General features: G+C 44.6%; 2 protein-coding genes and 1 non-coding gene across 4 annotated transcripts; all 3 read left to right on the top strand.

Moving 5' to 3' along the window:
- The first annotated feature begins 2,935 nt into the window (after positions 1 to 2,935).
- LOC121549684 (programmed cell death protein 6) lies at positions 2,936 to 15,282 on the top strand. 2 transcript variants are annotated; one of them, XM_041861518.2, is made up of 6 exons: positions 2,936 to 3,135; positions 5,580 to 5,641; positions 8,824 to 8,868; positions 11,280 to 11,447; positions 11,953 to 12,062; positions 15,091 to 15,282. In XM_041861518.2, exons 1-6 carry the CDS (start codon positions 2,984 to 2,986, stop codon positions 15,187 to 15,189), a joined length of 636 nt encoding a protein of 211 aa, XP_041717452.1. In that variant the 5' UTR covers positions 2,936 to 2,983; the 3' UTR covers positions 15,190 to 15,282. The 2 variants fall into 2 exon arrangements, with proteins under 2 accessions (XP_041717452.1, XP_041717453.1); XM_041861519.2 differs by having other exon boundaries at positions 2,939 to 3,135; positions 11,280 to 11,438.
- On the top strand, positions 6,987 to 7,062 carry trnaa-cgc. Its single transcript has one exon. It is a non-coding gene; the product is annotated as a tRNA-Ala (tRNA).
- A 492-nt stretch (positions 15,283 to 15,774) lies between the features above and the next one.
- On the top strand, positions 15,775 to 20,049 carry LOC121549683 (repetin-like). Its single transcript, XM_041861517.2, has 2 exons — positions 15,775 to 16,406; positions 18,102 to 20,049. The coding sequence occupies exon 2, from the start codon at positions 18,507 to 18,509 to the stop codon at positions 19,473 to 19,475; it is 969 nt and encodes a 322-aa protein (XP_041717451.1). The 5' UTR covers positions 15,775 to 16,406; positions 18,102 to 18,506; the 3' UTR covers positions 19,476 to 20,049.
- The last annotated feature ends 7,533 nt before the right edge of the window (positions 20,050 to 27,582 follow it).

Raw genomic sequence — 27,582 nt, 5'->3', positions numbered from 1 at the left:
TATAAAAGACACCTGTCCACAACCTCAAACAGTCACACTCCAAACTCCACTATGGCCAAGACCAAATAGCTGTCAAAGGACACCAGAAACAAAATTGTAGACCTGCACCAGGCTGGGAAGACTGAATCTGCAATAGGTAAGCAGCTTGGTTTGAAGAAATCAACTGTGGGAGCAATTATTAGGAAATGGAAGACATACAAGACCACTGATAATCTCCCTCAAACTGGGGCTCCACGCAAGATCTCACCCCGTGGGGTCAAAATGATCACAAGAACGGTGAGCAAAAATCCCAGAACCACACGGGGGGACCTAATGAATGACCTGCAGAGAGCTGGGACCAAAGTAACAAAGCCTACCATCAGTAACACACTACGCCGCCAGGGACTCAAATCCTGCAGTGCCAGACGTGTCCCCCTGCTTAAGCCAGTACATGTCCAGGCCCGTCTGAAGTTTGCTAGAGTGCATTTGGATGATCCAGAAGAGGATTGGGAGAATGTCATATGGTCAGATGAAACCAAAATAGAACTTTTTTTGGTAAAAACTCAACTCGTCGTGTTTGGAGGACAAAGAATGCTGAGTTGCATCCAAAGAACACCATACCTACTGTGAAGCATGGGGGTGGAAACATCATGCTTTGGGGCTGTTTTTTCTGCAAAGGGACCAGGACGACTGATCCGTGTAAAGGAAAGAATGAATGGGGCCATGTATCGTGAGATTTTGAGTGAAAACCTCCTTCCATCAGCAAGGGCATTGAAGATGAAACGTGGCTGGGTCTTTCAGCATGACAATGATCCCAAACACACCGCCCGGGCAACGAAGGAGTGGCTTCGTAAGAAGCATTTCAAGGTCCTGGAGTGGCCTAGCTAGTCTCCAGATCTCAACCACATAGAACATCTTTGGAGGGAGTTGAAAGTCAGTGTTGCCCAGCGACAGCCCCAAAACATCACTGCTCTAGAGGAGATCTGCATGGAGGAATGGGCCAAAATACCAGCAACAGTGTGTGAAAATCTTGTGAAGACTTACAGAAAACGTTTGACCTGTGTCATTGCCAACAAAGGGTATATAACAAAGTATTGAGAAACTTTTGTTATTGACCAAATACTTATTTTCCAACATAATTTGCAAATAAATTCATTAAAAATCCTACAATGTGATTTTCTGGAGAAAAAAAATCTCATTTTGTCTGTCATAGTTGACGTGTACCTATGATGAAAATTACAGGCCTCTCTCATCTTTTTAAGTGGGAGAACTTGCACAATTGGTGGCTGACTAAACTGTATATATATCTTTTTTTTTTGTTGCTAAAATTGTGGGGCTCAAAACAGGTGGGGCTCAGCCCCCACTGCAACTAGCTATGATCAGAGCCATGACACAATACATCTAACTTAGCTAGCTATACATGTTTTGTCTCGAAGTTTAGGGACCATAAAGGTTGGTTAGCATAACATATTCCCCTCAGTCTCTCAGACATAGAAAGGAGAGAGGAAGGGTTGTTGTCACCATGTCCGCCCAACCTTGACCCTCAGAAGCTCTCTGCGCGTTATCCTGATCCCTTCGGTGGCTGCCAACCTACAACACAGAGTCAAACAGCATGATAATAAATACCAGAATTTGTCTAAATTGAAGGCCTCTGATGACGATGACCCATACACACATTACATTGACTAAGATTGACAAGCTACAAAATATTAAACTCAGCCAAAGAGTATGTTAGCCTAGGTGAGCTAGCCACAAGTGGAAAAGCAGCCGGTGTGCCTCTGAAGAATGTTTGGATAGTAAAACATCTTTCCTCAATTCTTGCAGAATTATTTTTGTCTTAATTTGGTGTCTAGAACTTGCTTATAGAACATAAACAGATCTTGATTAGCTAGCTAGATCAAGAAAAGGGTCATGGTCAGCTGCTAGCTTCAGATTCTCCACAGAGAGCAGCATTGAGCATGATCGAAATTCGCGACCAAACTTAGAATTGACGACGTTTAGGCTTTTGACCAATCACGGAGAGTGTACTAGTCCAAGATAAAAGCAAATACAGGCAAACAGCATTTCTGAGGTAAACAGCTGTTTTAGTTCTTAGAAGTGAAAATCATATTTATCATATTGGAAATCATTTAAATCTTTAACGTTTAATTATGTTGCTACATTTTAGATTACTTTACTTTTGTTTTTGGTGTTAACAAGATTAGTCAAAGTTTAAAATAGCATGGTGTTTTACTTTTTGTGGTTCTCCAGCAAAAAGTGATTTTGAAATTCACACAAGAATGCATTGAAGGGATTCGATTTATTTGGCACGAATTGCCCAGGTGGGAGGATTTTGTAGTGGGTGAAAAGTGTTTGCATTTGTTTGGAACTGGGCTGCCTTCGGGGCGTGAGCCAGGTGCCCCGGCTAAATTGGCTCAAAACAAAAGTGACGTAGGTTACACGTGGATTAATGAGAAGGATTTTGTGTTTTCACTTGCAAAAGTGATTTATTTTGATAAAAACGCTTTATCTGCCTTCCCAATGATAACTCCTCCCGCACCGCTTTTACCCGTTCACGTCACGGGACCGGTTTACCCACCGCGGTTGAGCTTAATTGAACTCCCTCATTGGTAAATCACTGGGCCGGGCAGAAGACCAATCAAAACGTGTGAAAGTAGAGTAATTGTCACTAACGGACTCAGGATGTAGCTCTATGGTGTTTCCACATTTCTTATGGGAAGTGGTTACATGCCACGCCTCTGCGCGAGGAATGTCAGGTTGTCACTAGTTACCACAGCCACAAAGTCGAAATTGGCTCTATTGTAAAATGTCATGAAAACAAAAATGTGCTTTTTGGTCTTCATTTATGCTTAGGCATAAGGTTAGCAGTGTGTTTAAGGTTGAGGTCAAGGTTAGATTTAAAATCCGATTTTAAGAAGATAAATTGTATAATTGGGCGGGGTTGTGTCATAGTTATGACTTTGTGGCTGTGGTAACTTGTGACGACCGAACGTTAGTGTCACAGATGAAAACGAGTACAGGGTTGTGTAGCACAAATTTTAAAGGTTTTAAAATGGCATATCATTCCGGTAGTCCGTATAGAGGAGCTCCACAACAACAATACAACAACGCAGCGCCGGCGCCGGATCAAGGTTTTCTTTGGAATATATTTCAGAGGTGAGGTAAAATACGTCTTTCGTGGCGATCGAAATACTCCGCTTTGGTTTGAGCTTCATTTTGAAAACTGCTGCCACAGCGCATAATTGGCAGAGATAGTAATAGCACACTTTATATGTTCGCTTCGGTACGCATACAAAGTTATTGTTTTCATATTATAACCATGGTTCGATGAGGACATTTATTTGACAGACTGGTTTTAATTTCTTAAAGAAAAATGTAGGATTTTGTATTATTATTATTGGGATGTATTTTGCCAGTCATTTGGTTCTAGTAAGCACGTTTTTTCTCTCTTCCTATTTTACTCTCTTGCATTTTGACATTTTTCTACCACACATACAAGGCCTTATTGTTGTTCAAAGGACTTCTTGGAGTTGATTTAGTCAATGGCATCTAATGAAAATAATCTTATTTACTATCGGTTTCTATTTTGTCGGGCAGTTATCTTATGAGAATGGCTTTGAATAAACTTTATTTTACAAGAACTGACGAGAGCAGGCATGACAATTCACATACAGTAATAACTGACGAGCTGGCATAAGGTTGTAGTAGAAAAATAGGAAGTTGCTCTTGCCCCTGGTGGTAGTATTGAGTTATGTAATACTGCAGAGGACCCATGGTGCTTTGCTTTCTCACAACATTAAAATGCTGGAGGCACGCAAGAAAGACCCGAAACACCTTTTTTGAATAATTTATAAGAAAGAGATCTAGGTCTTATCTGGCAATCTGTATTCCACCACACACTCCACAACCAAGCAACTCACTGGGGCTGGCACTCCCTCCCTGGGTCATATGACTGGAGTGGTCAAAGTGAAAATCCATGAGTCACTAGCAACTTGGTGCCTTTCTTAGCATTTTGTTTGGCTTGAGTCATAGAATGTTCCTTTTCCACTCTCCACCTATAGGATCATCAGTTTCCATTACACTGGCTTGTGAAAAATGTGGGCCACAAAGACAGCCTAAAATAGAACAGCAAAGGATCTAGGCCTAGGTCAACATCTCTGATGTGGCAATACAAATAATTGCTTTCACTGTCTGGTTTAGGGTCATGTTGGCTGAAAACCGGTCTCCTGTTCAGAAGGGCTACTCCTCTTCCCCCTACCATGAGAACCAGCATGACATAAGCTGCTAAACCATTTGAATGGGAGACTATGTTCTGCCAGGCATGTCATAACTTGAATCGCTCCGCAGGAAAAACTGAGACAGATTGGGGAAATGTTAGGATTCCAATGGCTGCTGTGCTGTGCTGTGTACATAATTTTTTGGATCTGTTCTGAACACCAATCAGCAAATGGGCAGATGGTTCCAACTTCTGCTTCAGGCCAGGGAAAGGAATGTTAATGATGCTCTCCCACTTCACCTCATTTTGTGTAAAACCCAGTGAGGTAAGTTAACCTGAGGTAGAGAGAGAAAAAAAGAAGAAGAAATGGAGTGTGTAGTTGGACACAGCACAGACCCTACTCTAAAAGTGTTTGGTTAATGTTAGGTACCCCCTCTGACCAACCTTTCCCTTTTTAAAGTCTGTAGGAAGTCACAAAGCGTGCCTTCATGGAAAGGTCAGGATTTGTCCCGTCTTGCTATGCAAAGACTGCGGTTTAGTTGGTGTGTTGTTGGGTTGGAGGGGTTGCTATGTGAGTCATTCAGGGTGGGAGGATTGCGCTTCATTTCACAGAGAAGAAGGTTATTCCAGAACTGGAAGGCAAGGCCTCTTATTTCTGTTCATGTTCAACCCACAAAACGTCTCCCACGTCTAAATAGAAAGCTTGTACCATTCTTATACTGTTCAATTGGAACACGATTAAAAAAATTAGGCTAATTAGTTTGTGATACAACACTTCTGCGACAGACAGCGCATGGGTATTGTGCTGAAAGGCGCTGGGTTCTGAGATTCTACAATAGAATGCTATACGATATTTGTGTCTATTGTAAATTCAATGCGAAAACATTCAGTGCATCTTTAATCTATTTTCCCTTGATGGAAAAGCCTCCTTTCTTTGGCATTGCATTCAAAATATAATAGCTAGCCTGGTCCCAGATCTGTTTATGCTGTACCATAACCAACTCCTATGCTTGTTGTCATGCCAAACATCGTTGGCAAGACTGCACAAACAGACCATAATAGCCCTCTTGCCAACAATCAGGCTATTACATCACACACCAGTGTAGCACTAGTAACCCGTGTCATCAGCCTGTTTGAATGCAGTTGGTTCGTTTTGGTTTCACCTTTCACTGATCTGTGATGGTGGCACGGGGCGTCCCTGTAAAACGACACTCGCCACCATCCCCACAAGCCGTTGTCCCTCCCGTCCCTAGACCAGCCCACACACTCCCATTGAATGGAGTGTTGAGATCTTGACAAGGGGCTTACAGCGTAGCATGGCTATAGGGTTTCAACAGGGCTGTATTGTGTGTTAATACCGTCTGTCTGTCTTGTTTCCTCCCAGAGTGGACAAGGACAGGAGCGCCGTGATATCAGACACAGAGCTGCAGCAGGCCTTATCGAACGGTACGTTCCTCCTCCTCTAGAACTCAACACTTCCTCCTCTCATTTCAACACCTGGTTAAGGACAGAGATGAGAGAAGCTTGGTGTGGAAAGTTGGTGGTCTGAACTTGAAATGGACACGTTTTGTTTTTACCTCAAAATGTCCGACCATCAGGTGAAAAGGTTGTCTGGTGACACAGGGAGAGTACTTCCTGTATGAGGCAGGAAGTGTCTGACAACAGCTACCACCTGATTATCAACTCAAAACCCTCTGGTTGTTGAGATATGACAGAGAGGAGTGGCTTAACCAACGCCATGAGCACAGCATGACATTCATCTTTCCACCAGGCTGGATGGCGAGATATGCTCATGATTGAGTCATTGCCATGACTGAACATCGTGTTTACCTTTGGGCACTTGTTCCAGCAAAGCAAACATTGAGACCATGTTGATAATAACAATTTATTCTGAACCTCAACATTTTGAATCGATTGAGGACTGCAGTTTTTGAAAAGGATTGAATGGATATTCTTCTCTCCGACTGTTTTTGGACACTAAAGATGCTCAGGAGCGGTGAAAGGAGCTGTTATCTGGCCGTAGCCCTGGTTCAGAATACTGATGACCAGGCTGTGTGGAAGGAAGGCAGGCAGGAGCCGTGTTCACACAGTCAGTCCAGTTCATTAGTAGGACTGTGTCATGATGAGGATGTGACTGTGACCAAGCTGCTGACTGAATGCAAGCTGTGCCCCATCCTCGGCCGTGCGCTTCACTGACCATGCCCATGGTGTTGTCACTCACTCTATCACTCACTCTGACACTCACTGTTCCTTTCCTCTTTCCCGTTTTTCTTCTTCTCTTATCGATCCTTCGCTCCTCTCCTCTCCCCACTTCTCGGCTTCCCTGGTTTCCTCTCATCCTCTGCTCAGAGCTGACATGCCGTCTCTCTCCATCAGACCCTGTGGCAGTGCCGCTCCCTGACATACATCACCAGTCTTTCATTAAAGGGAATATTTTATAGGTGCCGGGACCTTTTTGCTAGCTCTTCATATTTAACTGTCCTCCTAGCACCTGCTCTGTCTGCACCAAGCACCTGCCAAAATGTGTCCAGACTGATATTTATGTGCTTTGATTAATTTTTTGGTTTCGGAGCCACCAACCTAGTAGTTGCTGAAATTGGCAGCATTGCATTCACTGTGCTGAGTAGTTTGAATGGCAGGTCTACCTACGTGCCAAGGGAATCTAGGCCCATCTACTAATGATTAACTCCTGCATTGACTCCTCCTGAATCGCCTCATGAACACACACAGACTAATAATAACACAGAACAATCATGCCTGGCTTTGACAGGGAACATGCACAATTAGGCTAGGTCCCATGTGGCTCAGTTTGTAGAGCATGGCGCTCGCAATGCCAGGGTTGTGGGTTCGATTCCCACGGGGGACCAGTACGAAATAGTATGATAAATGTATGCACTCACTACTGTAAGTCACTCTGCTAAATGACTAAAATGTCATGTTTGGCTAGGGGCAGATTGTCTGGTTTCTGTGGCGAAGTGGCTCAGCCCTCTGCCTGCACTTGGTGTCGGAGAGGAAAGAGGGCGAGAGGGGTGATTTTCTGTCTCAAGGTCGAGCTCAACCTTGCACATGCTGTTTTAGTCTGCCTAGAGCAGTTAGATGTAAGTGAGAGTGTTACTATGTTTCAATTCAAACCTGTGTGAGGGCCTTTCGATGTGTGTGTGTGTGTGTGTGTTATTATAGAGCTGTTTTCTTACTGAGCCTCTCCTGTCGGTCACCCTGTTCTTTTTCTTCCATGTCCCCCCCTCCCTGCTCCCTCTTCATGAGTGGGCACCGGGCAGCACAGTGAGAAGGCCCAGTGTGTTGCACATAGGAAGCTTTGTCTCACAGGCTGTAAAAGCAGTACAGACCCAGTCCCTTTCACAGCCAGTCCCACCCAGCTGTAAAACCAGACCCAGTTCCGGTCCCACCCAGCTATAAAACCAGTCCAGATCTAGTCCCACCCAGCTGTATTACCAGAGTGGTCCCAGCCCAGACCCAGTTCAGCTGTATTAGCAGAGTGGTCCTTGACCTAGTCCAGTCCAGTGGGAGACATCTCCTTGTCTCTTGGCTTATTGCCGTTGCAGAGTAAAGGCTTAATGACAAGTGGTTCACGTTACTGCACTGCAAAGCTCTCTCTCTCTCTCTCTCTCTCTCTCTCTCTCTCTCTCTCTCTCTCTCTCTCTCTCTCTCTCTCTCTCTCTCTCTCTCTCTCTCTCTCTCTCTCTCTCTCTCTCTCTCTCTCTCTCTCTCTCTCTCTCTCTCTCTCTCTCTCTCTCTCTCTCTCTCTCTCTCTCTCTCTCTCTCTCTCTCTCTCTCTCTCTCTCTCTCTCTCTCTCTCTCTCTCTCTCTCTCTCTCTCTCTCTCTCTCTCTCTCTCTCTCTCTCTCTCTCTCTCTCTCTCTCTCTCTCTCTCTCTCTCTCTCTCTCTCTCTCTCTCTCTCTCTCTCTCTCTCTCTCTCTCTCTCTCTCTCTCTCTCTCTCTCTCTCTCTCTCTCTCTCTCTCTCTCTCTCTCTCTCTCTCTCTCTCTCTCTCTCTCTCTCTCTCTCTCTCTCTCTCTCTCTCTCTCTCTCTCTCTCTCTCTCTCTCTCTCTCTCTCTCTCTCTCTCTCTCTCTCTCTCTCTCTCTCTCTCTCTCTCTCTCTCTCTCTCTCTCTCTCTCTCTCTCTCTCTCTCTCTCTCTCTCTCTCTCTCTCTCTCTCTCTCTCTCTCTCTCTCTCTCTCTCTCTCTCTCTCTCTCTCTCTCTCTCTCTCTCTCTCTCTCTCTCTCTCTCTCTCTCTCTCTCTCTCTCTCTCTCTCTCTCTCTCTCTCTCTCTCTCTCTCTCTCTCTCTCTCTCTCTCTCTCTCTCTCTCTCTCTCTCTCTCTCTCTCTCTCTCTCTCTCTCTCTCTCTCTCTCTCTCTCTCTCTCTCTCTCTCTCTCTCGTTACCCAAAATACTGGCTTGGTACTAAGCATACCCAATATAAGAACATAACGGTTGCTTAAGTCACCAGAGTTCTCCACTACTAACTCCTGGCCTAATTCCCTCTTCTTCTTGTGCTGCTGGTTCATTTGAAGTCCAAAGGTATTAACTTGGCAGTCATCCAGTACGATTGAACTCTTAGCGGCTGAAAGTCCTCATTTGTTTCACCCATCTTATCTTCTCTCTATAGGTACATGGACCCCATTCAACCCAGTGACGGTCCGATCAATCATATGTGAGTAGTTGTCTCTCATTGACCCTTGACACACAAAAAAAACTTGCACAACGACGGCCCATAATAATGGCTGGAACGGAACGAATGGATTGGCATCAAACACATGGAAACCATATGTTTGTAAGTATTTGATACCTTTCCGCTCCAGCCATTACCATGAGCCCGTCCTCCCCAATTAAGGCGCCACCAACCTCCTGTGCATGCAGCTATCAGCAAAAGGAGTATTTATTTCCCACAAACCGGAGGATGTTTGTTTGTCTCAAAAGGCATATCCATCTAGAATCACCCTGTTGATAAATTAACACACTTTATTACACCTTCACCAACTGGATCATTCTGGAGTCTGAGAAGTGTAGCGGAATGTGAATGGAAAATACACTGCTCAAAAAAATAAAGGGAACACTAAAATAACACATCCTAGATCTGAATGAATGAAGTAATCTTATTAAATACTTTTTTCTTTACATAGTTGAATGTGCTGACAACAAAATCACACACAAATTATCAATGGAAATCAAATGTATCAACCCATGGAGGTCTGGATTTGGAGTAACCTTCAAAATTAAAGTGGAAAATCACACTACAGGCTGATCCAACTTTGATGTCCTTAAAACAAGTCAAAATGAGGCTCAGTAGTGTGTGTGGCCTCCACGTGCCTGTATGGCCTCCCTACAACGCCTGGGCATGCTCCTGATGAGGTGGCGGATGGTCTCCTGAGGGATCTCCTCCCAGACCTGGACTAAAGCATCCGCCAACTCCTGGACAGTCTGTGGTGCAACGTGGCGTTGGTGGATGGAGCGAAACATGATGTGCTCAATTGGATTCAGGTCTGGGGAACGGGCGGGCCAGTCCATAGCATCAATGCCTTCCTCTTGCAAGAACTGCTGACACACTCCAGCCACATGAGGTCTAGCATTGTCTTGCATTAGGAGGAACCCAGGGCCAACCGCACCAGCATATGGTCTCACAAGGGGTCTGAGGATCTCATCTCGGTACCTAATGGCAGTCAGACTACCTCTGGCGAGCACATGGAGGGCTGTGCTGCCCCCCAAAGAAATGCCACCTCACACCATGACTGACCCACCGCCAAACCGGTCATGCTGGAGGATGTTGCAGGCAGCAGAACGTTCTCCACGGCATCTCCAGACTCTGTCACGTCTGTCACGTGCTCAGTGTGAACCTGCTTTCATCTGTGAAGAGCACAGGGCGCCAGTGGCGAATTTGCCAATCTTGGTGTTCTCTGGCAAATGCCAAAAATCCTGCACGGTGTTGGGCTGTAAGCACAACCCCCACCTGTGGACGTCGTGCCCTCATACTCATGGAGTCTGTTTCTGACCGTTTGAGCAGACACATGCACATTTGTGGCCTGCTGGAGGTCATTTTGCAGGGCTCTGGCAGTGCTCCTCCTGCTCCTCCTTGCACAAAGGCGGAGGTAGCAGTCCTGCTGCTGGGTTGTTTCCCTCCTACGGCCTCCTCCACGTCTCCTGATGTACTGGCCTGTCTCCTGGTAGCGCCTCCATGCTCTGGACACTACGCTGACAGACACAGAAAACCTTCTTGCCACAGCTCGTATTGATGTGCCATCCTGGATGAGCTGCACTACCTGAGCCACTTGTGTGGGTTGTAGACTCCGTCTCATGCTACCACTAGAGTGAAAGCACCGCAAGCATTCAAAAGTGACCAAAACATCAGCCAGGAAGCATAGGAACTGAGAAGTGGTCTGTGGTCACCACCTGCAAAACCAGTCCTTTATTGGGGGGTGTCTTGCTAATTGCCTATAATTTCCACCTGTTGTCTATTCCATTTGCACAACAGCGTGTGAAATGTATCGTCAATCAGTGTTGCTTCCTAAGTGGACAGTTTGATTTCACAGAAGTGTGATTGATTTGGAGTTACATTGTGTTGTTTAAGTGTTCCCTTTATTTTTTTGAGCAGTGTATATACTAAGAAAATCCAACTAGTTTTATATGAAGTTATTTTAAAGCTCACTCTGACCGTACTGAAGCATGCAGTGTAGTGTCCACCCAGACCTTCCATGTGATGAAGCCCTTTGTTAGGACATCATTGGATTAAACCGCAAGGGAGAGTTCAAACAGGCAAGATTTCTTTAACTCTGTGTCATAACACATCGTGCGAGACCTTAATCCATTGTGTTAGTGTTACAGCATTAAACTACACTTCCCAGCTGCCCTTTCTTCTTAGTTGTAGTTCTCAGGGGTCTAGACCTATTCAGTTAAAATAATTCAGGACGTTTCAGATAAAAATGTAAATGAATAAAGATGACATGGTGCCCGATTCTATAAGACAGAAAAAACATACCTATTCTACAAAGTGCATTTCTATCAATGTTATTTTATAACGTTCCACCGTACTGAACATACCCCACTCCTCTATTGGCTTCCCTCTCACAGCCATGTTCGACAGGGAGAACAGAGGAGGGGTGAACTTCAACGAGTTCGCGGGCGTGTGGAAGTACATCACAGACTGGCAGAACATCTTCCGCACTTACGACAGAGACCACTCGGGCTTCATCGACAAGAACGAGCTCAAGCAGGCACTGACTGGATTCGGTGAGCAAAGTATGCTTTCTCTATTTGACCACACTGGTGGAGGGCCAACCGCTGCATGTATGTGATTCACAAGGTCAGCCCCGATATTCTAATACCCTTCCTTAAAGGTTAAGTAAGGTCAACATGCATGATCCTGGATAAAGCTACTGTATGTGCCAAAATAGTTGTGTATATCAGTGGAGGCTGCTGAGGGGAGGACGGCTCATAATAATGGCTGGAACGGAGTGAATGGAATGGCGTCAAACACATGGAAACCATGAGTTTCATGTATTTGATATCATCCCACTCATTCCGTTCCAGCCATTACTATGAGCCCGTCCTCCCAAATCAAGGTGTCACCAACCTCCTGTGGTGTAGATATAGACATGCTTTGTTGTTATTTTTTTGTCCTTGTATTATTAAAATGAAGTAGTGCTTAGTCCTGTATGTGAAGTGAACAGGAGAAAGCCCTATGGATGTTACACATTGGGTAAGGGTTATTGTGATGTTGACTGTTCTCTGTCCTCCTCCCCAGGGTATCGTCTCTCAGACCAGTTCTACAACACTCTCATAGAGAAGTTTGATAGGCAGAGGAAGGGACAAGTGGCCTTTGATGACTTCATCCAGTGTTGTATTGTTCTACAGGTAACCCTTTTAATGGGCTTACTGTGCACATACCACTAGTGGTGTAGCACTGTAGAATGTAGCACTGTAGAATGTAGCACTGTAGAATGTAGCACTGTAGAATGTAGCACTGTAGAATGTAGCACTGGGTGTGTAGCACTGTAGAATGTAGCACTGTAGAATGTAGCACTGTAGAATGTACCCCGGGGTGTGTACCACTGTAGAATGTACCACTGGGTGTTTAGCACTCTAGAATGTACCACTGGTTATGTACCACTGGGTGTTTAGCGCTCTAGAATGTATCACGTGGTGTTAAGCGCTCTAGAATGTACCACTGGGTTTTTAGCACTCTAGAATGTACCACTGGGTTTTTAGCACTCTAGAATGTACCACGGGGTGTTTAGCACTCTAGAATGTACCACTGGGTGTTTAGCGCTCTAGAATGTACCACGGGGTGTTTAGCACACTAGAATGTACCACTGGTTTTGTACCACTGGGTGTTTAGCACTCTAGAATGTACCACTGGGTGTTTAGCGCTCTAGAATGTACCACAGGGTGTTTAGCACTCTAGAATGTACCACTGGTTATGTACCACTGGGTGTTTAGCGCTCTAGAATGTACCACTGGTTGTGTAGCACTATAGAATGTTCCACTGGTTGTGTAGCACTGTAGAATGTACCACTGTGGAATGTACCACTGGTTGTGTAGCACTCTGGAATGTACCACTGGTTGTGTAGCACTCTGGAATGTACCACTGGTTGTGTAGCACTCTGGAATGTACCGCTGGGTGTTTAGCACTCTGGAATGTACCGCTGGGTGTGTAGCGCTCTAGAATGTACCGCTGGGTGTGTAGCGCTCTAGAATGTACCAATGGGTGTTTAGCGCTCTAGAATGTTCCACTGGTTGTGTACCACTGCAGAATGTACCACGGGGTGTTTGGCACTCTAGAATGTACCACGGGGTGTTTAGCACTGTAGAATGTACCACTGGTTGTGTAGCACTCTGGAATGTACCACTGGTTGTGTAGCACTCTGGAATGTACCACTGGTTGTGTAGCACTCTGGAATGTACCGCTGGTTGTGTAGCACTCTGGGATGTACCGCTGGGTGTTTAGCGCTCTAGAATGTACCACTGGGTGTTTAGCGCTCTAGAATGTACCACTGGGTGTGTAGTGCTCTAGAATGTACCACTGGGTGTTTAGCGCTCTAGAATGTACCACGGGGTGTTTAGCACGCTAGAATGTACCACTGGTTATGTACCACTGGGTGTTTAGCGCTCTAGAATGTACCACTTGGTGTTTAACACTCTAGAATGTTCCACTGGTTGTGTAGCACTATATAATGTTCCACTGGTTGTGTAGCACTGTAGAATGTACCACTGTAGAATGTACCACTGGTTGTGTAGCACTCTGGAATGTACCACTGGTTGTGTAGCACTCTGGAATGTACCACTGGGTGTTTAGCGCTCTAGAATGTACCACTGGGTGTTTAGCGCTCTAGAATGTACCACTGGGTGTGTAGTGCTCTAGAATGTACCACTGGGTGTTTAGCGCTCTAGAATGTACCACTGGGTGTGTAGTGCTCTAGAATGTACCACTGGGTGTGTAGCGCTCTAGAATGTACCACGGTGTGTTTAGCGCTCCTAGAATGTACCACGGTGTGTTTAGCACTGTAGAATGTACCACTGGGTGTTTAGCGCTCTAGAATGTACCACGGTGTGTTTAGCGCTCCTAGAATGTACCACGGTGTCTTTAGCACTGTAGAATGTACCACTGGGTGTGTAGCCTACATTGTCACCCCAGTATATACAGCCCATATTGAGATTGGACTTTGGGTTGGTTCAACATGGCATCTTTTCATTTATGTACATGACATTTTAGAGACTCTTTGCAAATTAGATTTCTGACCTTGACCAGTGGTTTTTCTTGGACATACTCTTGTCTGTAAATTAATTAAGATGTTTTGGGCTGGTTTCCCAGACACAGATAAAGCCCAGTCCTGAACTAAACTATTTCAATGGAGAATCTCAATTTTGAATGCTTTATAGTTCTGGACTAGGCTTAATTACATTTTCCATTTTAGTCATTTAGCAGACGCTCTTATCCAGAGCGACTTACAGTTAGTGAGTGCATACTTTATTTAATTTTTTCATACTGGCCCCCCGTGGGAATCGAACCCACAACCCTGGCGTTGCAAACGCCATGCTCTACCAACTGAGCTACATCCCTGCCAGCCATTCCCTCCCCTACCCTGGACGACGCTGGGCCAATTGTGCGCCGCCCCATGGGTCTCCCGGTCGCGGCCGGCTACGACAGAGCCTGGATTCAAACCAGGATCTCTAGTGGCTATGAAAAGCCAACTGAGAGACCTGAGCCCTAGGACCATACGTCGGGACTACCGGCCGTGGTGACTCCTTGCTGTCCCCAGTCCGCCTGGCCTTGCTGCTATTCCAGTTTCAACTGTTCTGCCTGCGGTTATGGAACCCCTACCTGTCCCAGACCTGCTGTTTTCAACTCTTAATGATCGGCTATGAAAAGCCAACTGAGATTTATTCCTGATTATTATTTGACCATGCTTGTCACTTATGAACATTTTTGAACATCTTGGCATGGTTCTGTTATAATCTCCACCCGGCACAGCCAGAAGAGGACTGGCCACCCCTCATAGCCTGGTTCCTCTCTAGGTTTCTTCCTAGGCTTTCGCCTTTCTAGGGAGTTTTTCCTAGCCACTGTGCTTCTACACCTGCATTACTAGCTGTTTGGGGTTTTAGGCTGGGTTTCTGTACAGCACTTCGAGATATTAGCTGATGTAAGAAGGGCTATATAAAATAAAATTGATTGATTGATAGTGGCACAGCTAGCACTGCGATGCAGTGCCTTAGACCACTGCGCCACAATCTGTTTCTGGGAAAGCGGTCAACAAGGTTTATTAACCAACATGGCAACTGTACTGGCTAGTATGTTTAAGTCAAGATCTATGGATCTCTAGATCCACTGTAATATATTATCTTAGATTTTTTTTAATAGTTATTTTTCATTTGTCACTTTCAGAGGTTGACCGACGTGTTCAGGAGGTACGACACGGACCAAGACGGCTGGATCCAGGTGTCCTATGAACAGTATCTATCCATGGTTTTCAACGTTGTATAGTAGAAACAAGAGCACAACTGGACACAACACTGTGCCAAATCCTTCCCACCTCCACAACGTGTCTTCCTGGATCAAGCGGACTGGGACTCTGGGACAGGATATAACAATATTACGTTCTGTCTGTCTGTCATTTTTCATAATGTTTGTTTAATATCTGACTCATATCTTGATAATGGTAAAGACCTGAATATCTGTGTTTAAGGTAAACCTGCATTGTACATATTATTTAGGACGAATAACTGCATGCTTCGTGGGAACTTCTGCCAATGTTCAAAGCATGCCCTCTATCTCAGATCTATTTTGCTGAAGCCATGTTTACAAATACTGTGAAAGCAGGTTATGGTCGGGCACAAACGCCTGCTTTTAGATTCACTGACATGCCAGCTAACGCCATATTTGTATAGTCTTATTTTTAACCAGCAAATCTATAAATAAAAGTTAGAGCCTATTAGGATTTTAGGTAAAATAAGCGTATGCGTTTGTATCGCTTTGTGTGTGCATGATGCCTTAAACTGTATAAATGCAAGAGGAACCTCATTTATTAAAAAAAGAAACCTGAAAAAATGTGAGCTCTGAATTGAATGTGTGGTGGACAAAGACCAAACAGTTTGCTGTTGAAACACAACAGTATAAATTAATACTGTATACAATTATTGACAGAAAATGGTCAATATAGTCCTCTGTAGTTCAGTTAGTAGAGCATGGCGCCTGCAACGCCAGGATAGTGAGTTTGATTCCCGGGACCACCCATACAGTACGTTAAATATATGCATGACTAAGTTGCTTCGGATGAAAGTGTCTGCTAAATGGCATATTATAAGATGCATAGACAATTGTCATGATTTATCGTATGGTAACAATCTTTGAAAGATTTGTGAAGAGGTAGATTTAGTCAGAGAGGAATAGAGCCCCACAGTGGAGGTGTCACAATACCCATAAAACCTAGTGTTGAAACAGGGAAATAGTTCCAATCGTTTTTCCAGGGGATTTTGAGAAACACTTAAAAATAAGGGCTGTGTTTCGTGTAGGCTTACCCTGGCGTAACGTTTCGATAACCATGTAAATCTCTTTCAAACAAGGTGACTTTTATCAATAAATTCAGCTCTATTTACTTTCAGATTCGAAAACGCTAATTGCCATCAAAGTAGACATCATGCAAGACAACACATCCTAGCAAGCTCCTGCACGTCATCTCTAGCTGGCACCTTTGCTAACAGGTACATTTAAATACATTTTGCCAATTTATTAATTACTATATTTAGCTAACATTAGATAGTTAATCCAGAGATTCTTACCTTTGCCTCGATTCGGCATTCTCGTCCAGATCATGGCATTTGTAGTTCTTTATCATAGCCACATTAGCAGCTAATTAGCGTTTCATTTGTTGGCGGTAAATAGAGATGAATATTTTGATAAAAATCACGTTGTCCGAGAGAGATTTAGAAGGTTATCAAAACATCACACCAGGGTAAGCCTACATGAAACACATACCTTTTTTTAAGTGTTTCTAAAATCCCGTATGGGAGAAATGAATGGTGGAAAAACGATTAGAACAATTTCCCTATTTGACTGCTACGTTTATGGGTATTATGACTCAAATTGTGGTACTCTCTAGGTGGTTAAACCAAAGGTACTTCTAACTAACGCCTATTCACATGTAAAGACTTTATTTTTCTACAGAAAATTAACCAATGTGCAAGAAATGGCTCAACTTTGCCCTCTACTGTCTGCTTTGGTGTACTTACACCGGTGCATGCTCCAATTATATGCAGAACTTTACTTCCACGTTTGCGTAGTTTCTGGGGAACTACATTATTAGTAAATATTTGAAAGTTTGCCATTTTAAGATGTTTTGTTTGTAGATGTGCACAAGGAAAATTAACTTGGAATACATTTTGTTCCTGTGAGTTCAGCAGTTTGAGTTTCTATTTTTGCTTGTCAAGCACAACTATGGCTCTGAGCGTGTCAGAGTACGACACGTGTTTTATTAGCTAGAAATCTGAGCTGTCAAGTTGCTACTGCCATAGGCAGGTTACTTGGCAAGAAGTATTCTGAGACACTTCAGCCGGAGAGGAATCAAGAGAAAGGTTGCTACGTTGAACAACACAGCTGTGTCATATATGCAATGACATGTCTCTGGCAGAAGAGGGCAGCAAATACTTGCTTTCAGACCAGACGACATGGGGCGGTGGAATGTTGGTTCAATGTACTGACTAAGGAGTCTAGTATAATATTTTAGACGTCCTCAAAACAGGTGCCACTATGTATCACTTTGTTACACAACATGCATATTAGATGTGGAGTTGTGTGTTGAGTTCTGCACTCAATTGACTGACCTTGACTTCCCTTGAGTTGGAATATGAAATTGCAGTGTACATTGAACAACAACAGGCTACAGATAGGCTACTTTAAATCCTATACAACACTACATTATTGTATTATATGGAAATGTGTTTTGGCTCATAAACTGTTTTACGTTATGATTGTAGGGTGGCTGGGGTGATGTAGGATCTCCCATCACTTTTGGATGCAGCTGTGTTTCTCTCTGACCCTTGTTCTTACCATAAACATGTAATGTCAACTATACTGTTTTTGCCACAAGCCATATAGATTCATCCCCGGCCATGCGCTGTCCCAGTTCCAGTGTTTGGGGCCATTTCTAAGTGCTGTGGTCTCTTCGATCGAATCCCCGAGCTGACAAGTTAAAAATCTGTCGTTCTGCCCCTGAGCAAGGCAGTTAACCCACTGTTCCCTGGGCGCCGAAGACGTGGATGCCGATTAAGGCAGCCCCCCGCACCTCTCTGATTCAGAGGGGTTGGGTTAAATGCGGAAGACACATTTCAGTTGATTGCATTCAGTTGGTCAACTGACTAGATATCCACCTTTACCTTTTCCCTCCCATTGTTGTGCAGTGGACTGTGATGACGGAGCGGAGCGGTTCAGTGGTCACCGTGGCGATCGACCGGCACGTAACATTGCTGGAAGAGCTGACTGTCTTCGACAGCGACCCCGACCTGACTGTAGCAGTGATCCATGGCAACGGCGAGACACCCTGGACCCTGCACAGACAGGAGACTACAGACAGGAGACTACAGACAGGAGACTACAGACAGGAGACTACAGACAGGAGACTACAGACAGGAGATCAGCTAATTCTGACAAAGGGTCACTCTGAGTTTCTCTACTATTGTTGCTTTTTCACAGGCATCCCAATTTAGATTTGTTCCCCAGTTATTGACAAAATATCTGATCTGATTGGTCAAAAGACCAATTAGTTGCAAATATATCATAATTGGGCTTCCTGTTTAAACACAGCTATGACAACACCTGATGATGAGGATGTGTTGTCTTTCCACAGCTCACTTACAGTTATACATACAAAACATGACACTCATCACTCCACCCCAGACATACAGAACAGTAGACAGCATCACTCTATCCCAGACATACAGAACAGTAGACAGCATCACTCTCCTCCAGACATACAGAACAGTAGACAGCATCACTCTCCTCCAGACATACAGAACAGTAGACAGCATCACTCTCCTCCAGACATACAAAACAGTAGACAGCATCACTCTATCCCAGACATACAGAACTGTAGACAGCATCACTCTATCCCAGACATACAGAACAGTAGACAGCATCACTCTATCCCAGACATACAGAACCGTAGACAGCATCACTCTATCCCAGACATACAGAACAGTAGACAGCATCACTCTATCCCAGACATACAGAACAGTAGACAGCATCATTCTCCTCCAGACATACAGAACAGTAGACGGCATCACTCTATCCCAGACATACAGAACAGTAGACAGCATCACTCTATCCCAGACATACAGAACAGTAGACAGCATCACTCTCCTCCAGACATACAGAACAGTAGACAGCATCACTCTCCTCCAGACATACAAAACAGTAGACAGCATCACTCTATCCCAGACATACAGAACTGTAGACAGCATCACTCTATCCCAGACATACAGAACAGTAGACAGCATCACTCTATCCCAGACATACAGAACCGTAGACAGCATCACTCTATCCCAGACATACAGAACAGTAAACAGCATCACTCTATCCCAGACATACAGAACAGTAGACAGCATCACTCTCCTCCAGACATACAGAACAGTAGACAGCATCACTCTATCCCAGACATACAGAACAGTAGACAGCATCACTCTATCCCAGACATACAGAACAGTAGACAGCATCACTCTATCCCAGACATACAGAACAGTAGACAGCATCTCTATCCCAGACATACAGAACCGTAAAAGCATCACTCTATCCCAGACATACAAAACAGTAGACAGCATCACTCTATCCCAGACATACAGAACAGTAGACAGCATCACTCTATCCCAGACATACAGAGCAGTAGACAGCATTACTCTATCCTAGACATACAGAACAGTAGACAGCATCACTCTCCTCCAGACATACAGAACAGTAGACAGCATCACTCTCCTCCAGACATACAGAACAGTAGACAGCATCTCTATCCCAGACATACAGAACCGTAGACAGCGTCACTCTATCCATGACATACAGAACAGTAGACAGCATCACTCTATCCCAGACATACAGAACAGTGTACAGCATCACTATATCCCAGACATACAGAACAGTGTACAGCATCACTCTATCCCAGACATACAGAACAGTGGACAGCATCACTCTATCCCAGACATACAGAACAGTGTACAGCATCACTCTATCCCAGACATACAGAACCATAGACAGCGTCACTCTATCCCAGACATACAGAACAGTAGACAGCGTCACTCTCCTCCAGACATACAGAACAGTAGACAGCAAATTAGCAGTGAGGCAATGAAACCCCTTTTGGGGGGGATAGTAGCTTCCTCTACGGTCTTTGACAACAGAATAATAATTCAGGTTTTGAGATATATATATCTTATTCCTCCCAAGCAAGGTGTTGATAATACACCTTCAACATGATATTCTTTTAATTTCAGCAGAATATAATTATGGGGGTAGGCTCCCCACAACACACTATACCAGTCACCAATTATTTAGATTCTTAATTACGCATGTAGAAACACAGTGGCCCAATTAGCTGGGGCGAGAGATCAAACACTCTTTGAAGCGTTTCGCTGGCTGACTGCAGGCACTAGAAGATCAGAGTGGGAAACACATCCTCCAATCCTCCTCATCCCCCTCTCACACTGCCTAATTAGCCCTGATTTAACAGCGTCCGGGAGGGGCTTCACCAGGGTCCTGAGAGCCAGCCGTGGCAGGCCTCCGCAGTCCTGTATTAACATATGTACGCTCACAGCTTCCAGGGGGCGAGAATTAAAACCACTTCTTAATACCTCTCCAAATAATAATCTCTCCCCGTCCAAATGAACTCCCTCAATGGAAATAATTTGTTTGACCTGGATCAACTCTCCCCCTCTCTTAGAATGTAGCATTGTCCCGAAAGGCTTTATTTGAATGCTTCTACACTTCAAAGCTGGATCCCGGCCAAATGCAGGCTGCTAAATGTTGCTCGCTTCAGCACTGAACTGAAAACAGTGTGTGGGTAAATGCCTTGTGGTAAATTGGTTACCTTTGGCCAGTGTAAACATTTGACCAGTGTAAACCTTTTACCAGTGTAATGTCAAAGTGCACTGGGATTCCTGCGTTGCTGACCACAAATATGATTAGTAACCCCTCTACTTGTGAAGATGACAGCTAGACAAGTCCAGTCTGGAATACTAATTATGCAGTCATAAGGAAGCCATTTTGTAAAATTTAGTCCAAAACATAATAATTTTCATCTCCATTTTGGGAGAATTGTTTCAGTACTTTCCACTAAATTATGAGTAATTACAGTACATTCGGAAAGTATTCAGACCCCTTCACTTTTACAGCCTTATTCTAAAATGGAATAAATAAACCATTTTCCTCATCAATCTACACACAATATCCCATAATGACAAAGCAAAAACAGGTTTTTAGAAATGTTAGCAAATGTATATAAAAAAATTAATAAAAAAAATACATTTTCTACATAATTATTCAGACCCTTTGCTCTGATACTTGAAATTAAGCTCAGGTGCATCCTGTTTCCATTGATCATCCTTGAGATGTTTCTACAACTTGATTGGAGTCCACCTGTGGTAAATTCAATTGATTGGACATGATTTGGAAAGGCACCCACCTGTCTATATAAGGTCCCACAGTTGATAGTGCATGTCAGAGCAAAAACCAAGGCATGAAGGAATTGTCCATAGAGCTCCGAGACAGGATTGTGTCGAGGCACAGATCTGGGGAAGGGTACCAAAACATTTCTCCAGCATTGAAGGTCCATCATTCTTAAATGGAAGAAGTTTGGAACCACCAAGACTCTTCCTAGAACCGCCCGGCCAAACAGAGCAATCGGGGGAGAAGGGCCTTGGTCAGGGAGTTGACCAAGAACCCGATGGTCACTCTGAAAGAGCTCCAGAGTGCCTCTGCAGCACTCCACAAGGCCATTATGGTAGAGTGGCCAGACGGAAGCCACTCCTCAGTAAAAGGCACATGACAGGCCGCTTGGAGTTTGCCAAAAGGCACCTAAAGGACTCTCAGACCATGAGAAACAAGATTCTCTGGCCTGAATGCCAAGCGTCACGTCTGGAAGAAACCTGGCACCATCCCTACGGTGAAGAATGATGGAGGTAGCATCATGCTGTGGGGATGTTTTTCAGCGACAGGGACTGGGAGACTAGTCAGGATCGAGGGAAAGATGAACGGAGCAAAGCACAGAGAGATCCTTGATGAAAACCTGCTCCAGAGCTCTCAGGACCTCAGACTGGGGGCGAAGGTTCACCTTCCAACAGGGCAACAACCCTAAGCACACAGCCAAGACAACGCAGGAGTGGCTGCGGACAAGTCTCTGAATGTCCTTGAGTGGCCCAGCCAGAGCCCGGACTTTAACCTGATCGAACATCTCTGGAGAGACCTGAAAATAGCTGTGCAGCGACGCTCCCCATCCAACCTGACAGAGCTTGAGAGGATCTGCAGAGAAGAATGGGAGAAACTCCCCAAATACAGGTGTGTCAAGCTTGTAGTGTCATGCCCAAGAAGACTCAAGGCTGTAATTTCTGCCAAAGTTGCTTCAACAAAGTACTGAGTAAAGGGTCTGAATACTTATGTAAATGTGATAATTCAGTTTTTTATTTTTAATACATTTGCTTTGTCATTATGGGGTATTATGTGTAGATTGATGAGGGCATTTTTTTCATTATTTAGATCAATTTTAAAATAAGGCTGTAACGTATCAAAATGTGTAAAAAGTCAAGGGGACTGAATACTTTTCTGTAGGCAGAAATGGGGGGGAATTTTTTGGGGGGAATCGTATTTAAATGTTTTTGTGGTAAGGGGGGATGGGGGAATCTGAAGGTTTGTTAACAGTTGAAATAACTGCTAAGGTCACTTTTGTAGCACCTTTCAATGAAGGCCATATTATCCCCATAGTAGAGAACATATGATAATGTGTAGTCGAGTGGGGCCATGAGATATGGGCATGTAACTTTAACTCTTTCACAGGATTTCCATTTATATCAATAATACATGTATTTCTAAGTGCTTTTTCAAAAGACCCAAACAGACCTGTGTGAACAATTTGAACATTGGTTCCAGCTTGTTTCTCTGATTCGGCCTTTAAACACACAATTAAGTCACAATAAGGTGTACTAATCAGATTTAAAAACAGTAATATTATGTCTCCTGAGATGGAGTCCTTTTACAATATGTCATCATTCAGATTCATTCAAACCTAGGAGGCTCCAAGACATAATCACACAGACACAGCCTTTTACAGAGGGGTGGAGTTGTAAGCACATTTCTCATCCTTAATCTCATTACAGTCAGAAACAGAACCGCCACACCGTTTTACAGCCCTCCGCCTCAGCGCCTGTGACATAGTGTTTGTAGGCCTCCTGGGTAATGTTGTAATTACCACATTAATCCAACGGAAGGGTCTTTGGTCAGGGTACGTTATTCTACCATTAATGAGAGCATTGTGCAGTAAAGAGAGACTGAGCCCACTCCAAGAGCAGAAAACCATTTGTGTGCCAGCAAGCCAGAGTATCTCCTCCAGTTCTGTAATTGCAGCCCTGCCTCATTTAAAAAAAGATATATATCCTCATCATTTCCCTCTTCGGTTGCCAGCTGCCATACTTTGTAATTTTGTGGTCTCTTCCAGAAGGGAATTTCTGTGCTGGTCCATCACACTGGAGCAAGACATCACCAAAGGTCCTGCTCCTATGGTGTGCGCATCTGCAAAAACCTTCCCCAGCTTTACATCACCCTCACATGCTATCAGTGATGACTGATAACACACAACCTAACTTTCAATGTATGTGTATCAGTGGTCTGTCTTTCATAGATTTGGCATGGGTCCCCAGATCCTCAAAAAGTTATACAGCTGCACCGTCGACTGCATCCTGACCGGTTGCATCACCGCCTGGTATGGCAACTGCTCGGCATCTGACCGTAAGGCGCTACAGAGGGTAGTGCGTATGGCCCAGTACATCATTGGGGCCAAGCTTCCTGCCATCCAGGACCTCTATACCAGGCGGTATCAGAGGAAGGCCCAAGAAATTGTCAAAGACTCCAGTCACCCAACTCATAGACTGTTCTCTCTGCTACCGCACGGCAAGCGGTACCGGAGCGCCAAGTCTAGGTCCAAAAGGCTCCTTAACAGCTTCTACCCCCAAGCCATAAGACTTCTGAACAATTACTCAAATGGCCACCTGGACTATTTATATTGACTGTTTATTATCTATGCATAGTCACTTTACCCCTACCTACATGTACAAATTACCTCGACTAACCTGTACCCCCGCACATTGACTCGGTACTGGTACCCCCTGTATATAGCCTCGTTACTGTTATGTAAGCTTATTGTGTTACTTTTTAGTTTATTTTTTTATTTAGTAAATATTTTCTTAACTCTATTTCTTGAACTGCATTGTTGGTTAAGGGCTTGTAAGTAAGCATTTCACGGTAAGGTGTAATCGGCGCATGTGACGAACACAATTTGATTTGATTTGATACATCATCCCAATCTCTAATACCAGTAATTTTTTTTAAATGCCAAGGTCCTTCCTTGTTTGTGCAGGAAGTTTCGTTGCAACCTTGTTTAGTGAGTATTTTTCTTTCATGCCTCACTCGGGGTGTGTGTGTGTGTGTGTGTGTGTGTGTGTGTGTGTGTGTGTGTCGTGTCCTTCCTATGGTCCCTCCCGGCTGATGCTGTCCAAGCCGTTGATAGCGGCGGTCAGGGGTTACGCGGTGACCGGAGAGCTGGAGCTGGCTCGGTTGGCTGACCATCAAATCAATGTGTTTTATTTGTCACATACACGTGTTTAGCAGATGTTATTGCGGGTGTAGCGGAATGCTTGTAAAAAGTTTCCTAAGAGCTAGTCGCGAGGCCGCCATCCTCTTCTGATGCAGATTTGGTGCATTCCACCTACTAGATGACCCCTAGCCACCTCCCTGAGCCTGTCCACCCCCTACTATTACCTAGTGTGTGTGTCATGTGATCTCGTAACCCCACCAGTGGAAGTCCAAATCGTTACAAAGTACCTGTTTTGTCTTCATGTTCAACACCAACGTAGCCTTTTCAAGCCGCTATCACTTTAGCCTTTCTCCCGTTTGGGTTTTGAGTAACTCTGCGGTTGCAGCAATGACCAGTGGCCTTTAAAAGCATTGCATGTACCGACACCACTGCTGTACAAGCTGCACTCCCTGATGACCAGAAGGAGAAGCAACGAATGTAGCGTGTAGTATCATCTCCCATCTCCACACCAGTCTGCCTCCGGGGCAACAAATAGGACCTCTGCGTTTATAAATAGGACCGGCTGTACTATAATTACTGGCAGCAGGTCTGGGCCTATTTTCTCTGAACAGGGCTTATCATTGTGGTTCTGTAAATAAACAGAGCATCCTGGCAGTGCCCTCGTCTGACTCGCGCCAGGCCCACCTTCCAGACTGTCTGGTGGCAGGGGCATGGCCACCACGTCTCGCCTCCGTCACCTCTATCATATATCATACTGACTCCGCTGAGTGTGTGAGGGATACATCTCAGTTGTCTTAAGTGGCTTCATCAAGCTCCTCACATTGTCTCCTATCCTTCATCTGCACTGATCTGAAATAATTGGATAGCTGAAAGGGGAATTACTAAGCGTCCACCTCAGATCTCCTTTAGCAGCCCAGAGTGGAGTGTTGGAAGGTTTTGACACTGTTGGCAGCAGAGGTACATTTCCTCCCAGCTGCTTATGTTCAGCCACCCCACCATGTTGGCTATGCCTCATTCTACAAACCCCTGAGTTGTTTGGCAACACATTTTCCGGTCGTTTCCTCAGCTTAGTTTGGCCACTGTGGCTCGTTTTTACCATGGGATGTGAGTTTAGCGCTGTAATTGTTATTTTGACCGGTCCGTTCTTGCCCCAACCAGCCATACCCAGTTATCAGCTTTGTTCCTCTGATCGGGAGTGTTTGGCATCATCATCAAAAGTAAAGCTACTCCTCCAGTGTAGCTCAGTTGGTAGAGCATGGCGCTTGCAACGCCAAGGGTTGTGGGTTCGATTCCCACGGGGGGCCAGTATGAAAATGTATGCACTCACTAAACTGTAAGTCGCTCTGGATAAGAGCGTCTGCTAAATGACTATTTATTTTATTTATTTTTATTTATTTTCAGATCTCTCTGGTAGGTAGGTTTGCTCTTTAGTTTTGATGGGAGAAATCTGTAAGCGTTTTTGGTGGAGAAACACATTGGAACAGCAGCCTGAGGTAATCCATGGTGGTTTGAATGAAAAACTAAAATCCTACGATGTCTATGTGATGTGGCCTAATGGAAGCCACAAGTGAGTAACAGCTTCCTGTCACGACTCACCCGAGCCCCCGCCTCATGTGGAAAGATGAGGAAGGCCAAAGGAGGGATCATAGGATTGCCCACATGTTTAGAGTACAGCCCGGTCCAAAGCTGACATCAGGTTGGCCCATTCAAACAATTATCCAATTACTTTTTTTTTATTGATGACATGAGGATACCATATCAGAACCCTCTGCTAGGTGAAGCTGCATGGCTGAACACCTGCTCCTCTAAGCAGTGTGAATGGCACAGTTAGTCCAACCCCTATAGGGAGTCCTATGCAGAACCTGAACGGCCACTGTCCAGTTCCGACGTCCCGGGTGTTATTGGACCATGGTGTGGAGAACCTCTGGACCTTGGCTCCGGACGGTTCCGGCAGCGCTCAAAGACCCAATTAGTAAGATGGATGGGGTGGCGGGGAGAGACATAGCTGCCAGAAACTGTGTGTGATACTGGATTGGACCTGCCCCAAGTCTGAAGAGAGAGTAGAGAGAGAATACACCCGAGCCCTAAGACTGGAGGATCTGGCTAGTGGTTAGAGAGGCACCTGCAGCACCGTGTGTCTCTGTGGTTAAACTAGCTCTCTGAACAGCCTTTCCTTTCTTCGGAGCCCATACGGAGGCCTTCATCAAACAATTAACTCACGAACACCAAAAAAACGTCACAATATCTATTTGATGTGCTGGGAAAAGCCCAAAATATTTCTCCAAGTTGGAGAGTCTTAAATTTACATTTTAGTAATTTAGCAGACGCTCTTTTCCAGAGCGACTTACAGTTAGTGCATGCATTTCTTTTTTTTCCCTTCTTTTTTTATACTGCCCCCCCCTGGGAATCAAACCCACAACCCTGGCGTTGCAAGCTCCATGCTCTACCAACTGAGCTACACAGGGCCTGAGCGTGTCGGAGAGTGTATGAAAGTTAACCGCCTTTTAGGTTCACGTTCTCATCTCTGTATCAGTTTGTCCGGATATGGCTGGAAATCTCTAATCTGCATGGAAGATAATGGCATTAACCCTCATGAGAGTCCATTATGGACAGCTTTGCTTTGAAGTACTGCAGATGCTTGTATTGCCAGTACAGCTCAGTTCAGACTGGAAACAATGTCTACTCTGCCCAAGCTGTTTCATAGAGTTCAACACTTCACTGATTTACTGGCCATTGTTCCGACCAACATGCATACAAATCCTACGTAAATAGTAATGGTTAACCTCCATCTCCCCAGTATAGCTGCATTTAAGAAAAAGCAGTTGTTCCCATATTAGTCATCCATCATTATGCACTTGTTGAGGAGTTATTGTGACTACATAAGATTATATTGAAAGTCTTTGGGGATTTCACAATTTCAGTTGCGTCCACTATCTGCAGTTTGGCACTAAAGTGTAATGTTTGCTTAGAGAGCTCCTATCACTCAACTCTTGCCTCTCCCCTGTGAAGAAATGGAGTCCTGAGTGACTAACTACCTCTCTTTGCATAGAACACTCAAGAGAGTGGGCAGTGGTGGAAAAAGTACTCAATTGTCA

This window comes from Coregonus clupeaformis, unplaced genomic scaffold (assembly GCF_020615455.1).
Source record: "Coregonus clupeaformis isolate EN_2021a unplaced genomic scaffold, ASM2061545v1 scaf0140, whole genome shotgun sequence".
Classification (NCBI taxonomy): Eukaryota; Metazoa; Chordata; class Actinopteri; order Salmoniformes; family Salmonidae; genus Coregonus; species Coregonus clupeaformis.
The sequence above is the reverse complement of the archived record's forward strand: the minus strand, read 5'-3'. Positions and strand labels throughout refer to the sequence as shown.

Bases quoted from the DNA above. Each gene is read 5' to 3' on its own strand.
- LOC121549683 (XM_041861517.2), top strand. From the start codon at position 18,507: ATGACAACACCTGATGATGAGGATGTGTTGTCTTTCCACAGCTCACTT.
- LOC121549684 (XM_041861518.2), top strand. From the start codon at position 2,984: ATGAAAACGAGTACAGGGTTGTGTAGCACAAATTTTAAAGGTTTTAAA. The intron at 5,642-8,823 runs GTACGTTCCTCC...TTCTCTCTATAG, and splicing joins GCAGCAGGCCTTATCGAACG to GTACATGGACCCCATTCAAC. The intron at 8,869-11,279 runs GTGAGTAGTTGT...TCCCTCTCACAG, and splicing joins GACGGTCCGATCAATCATAT to CCATGTTCGACAGGGAGAAC.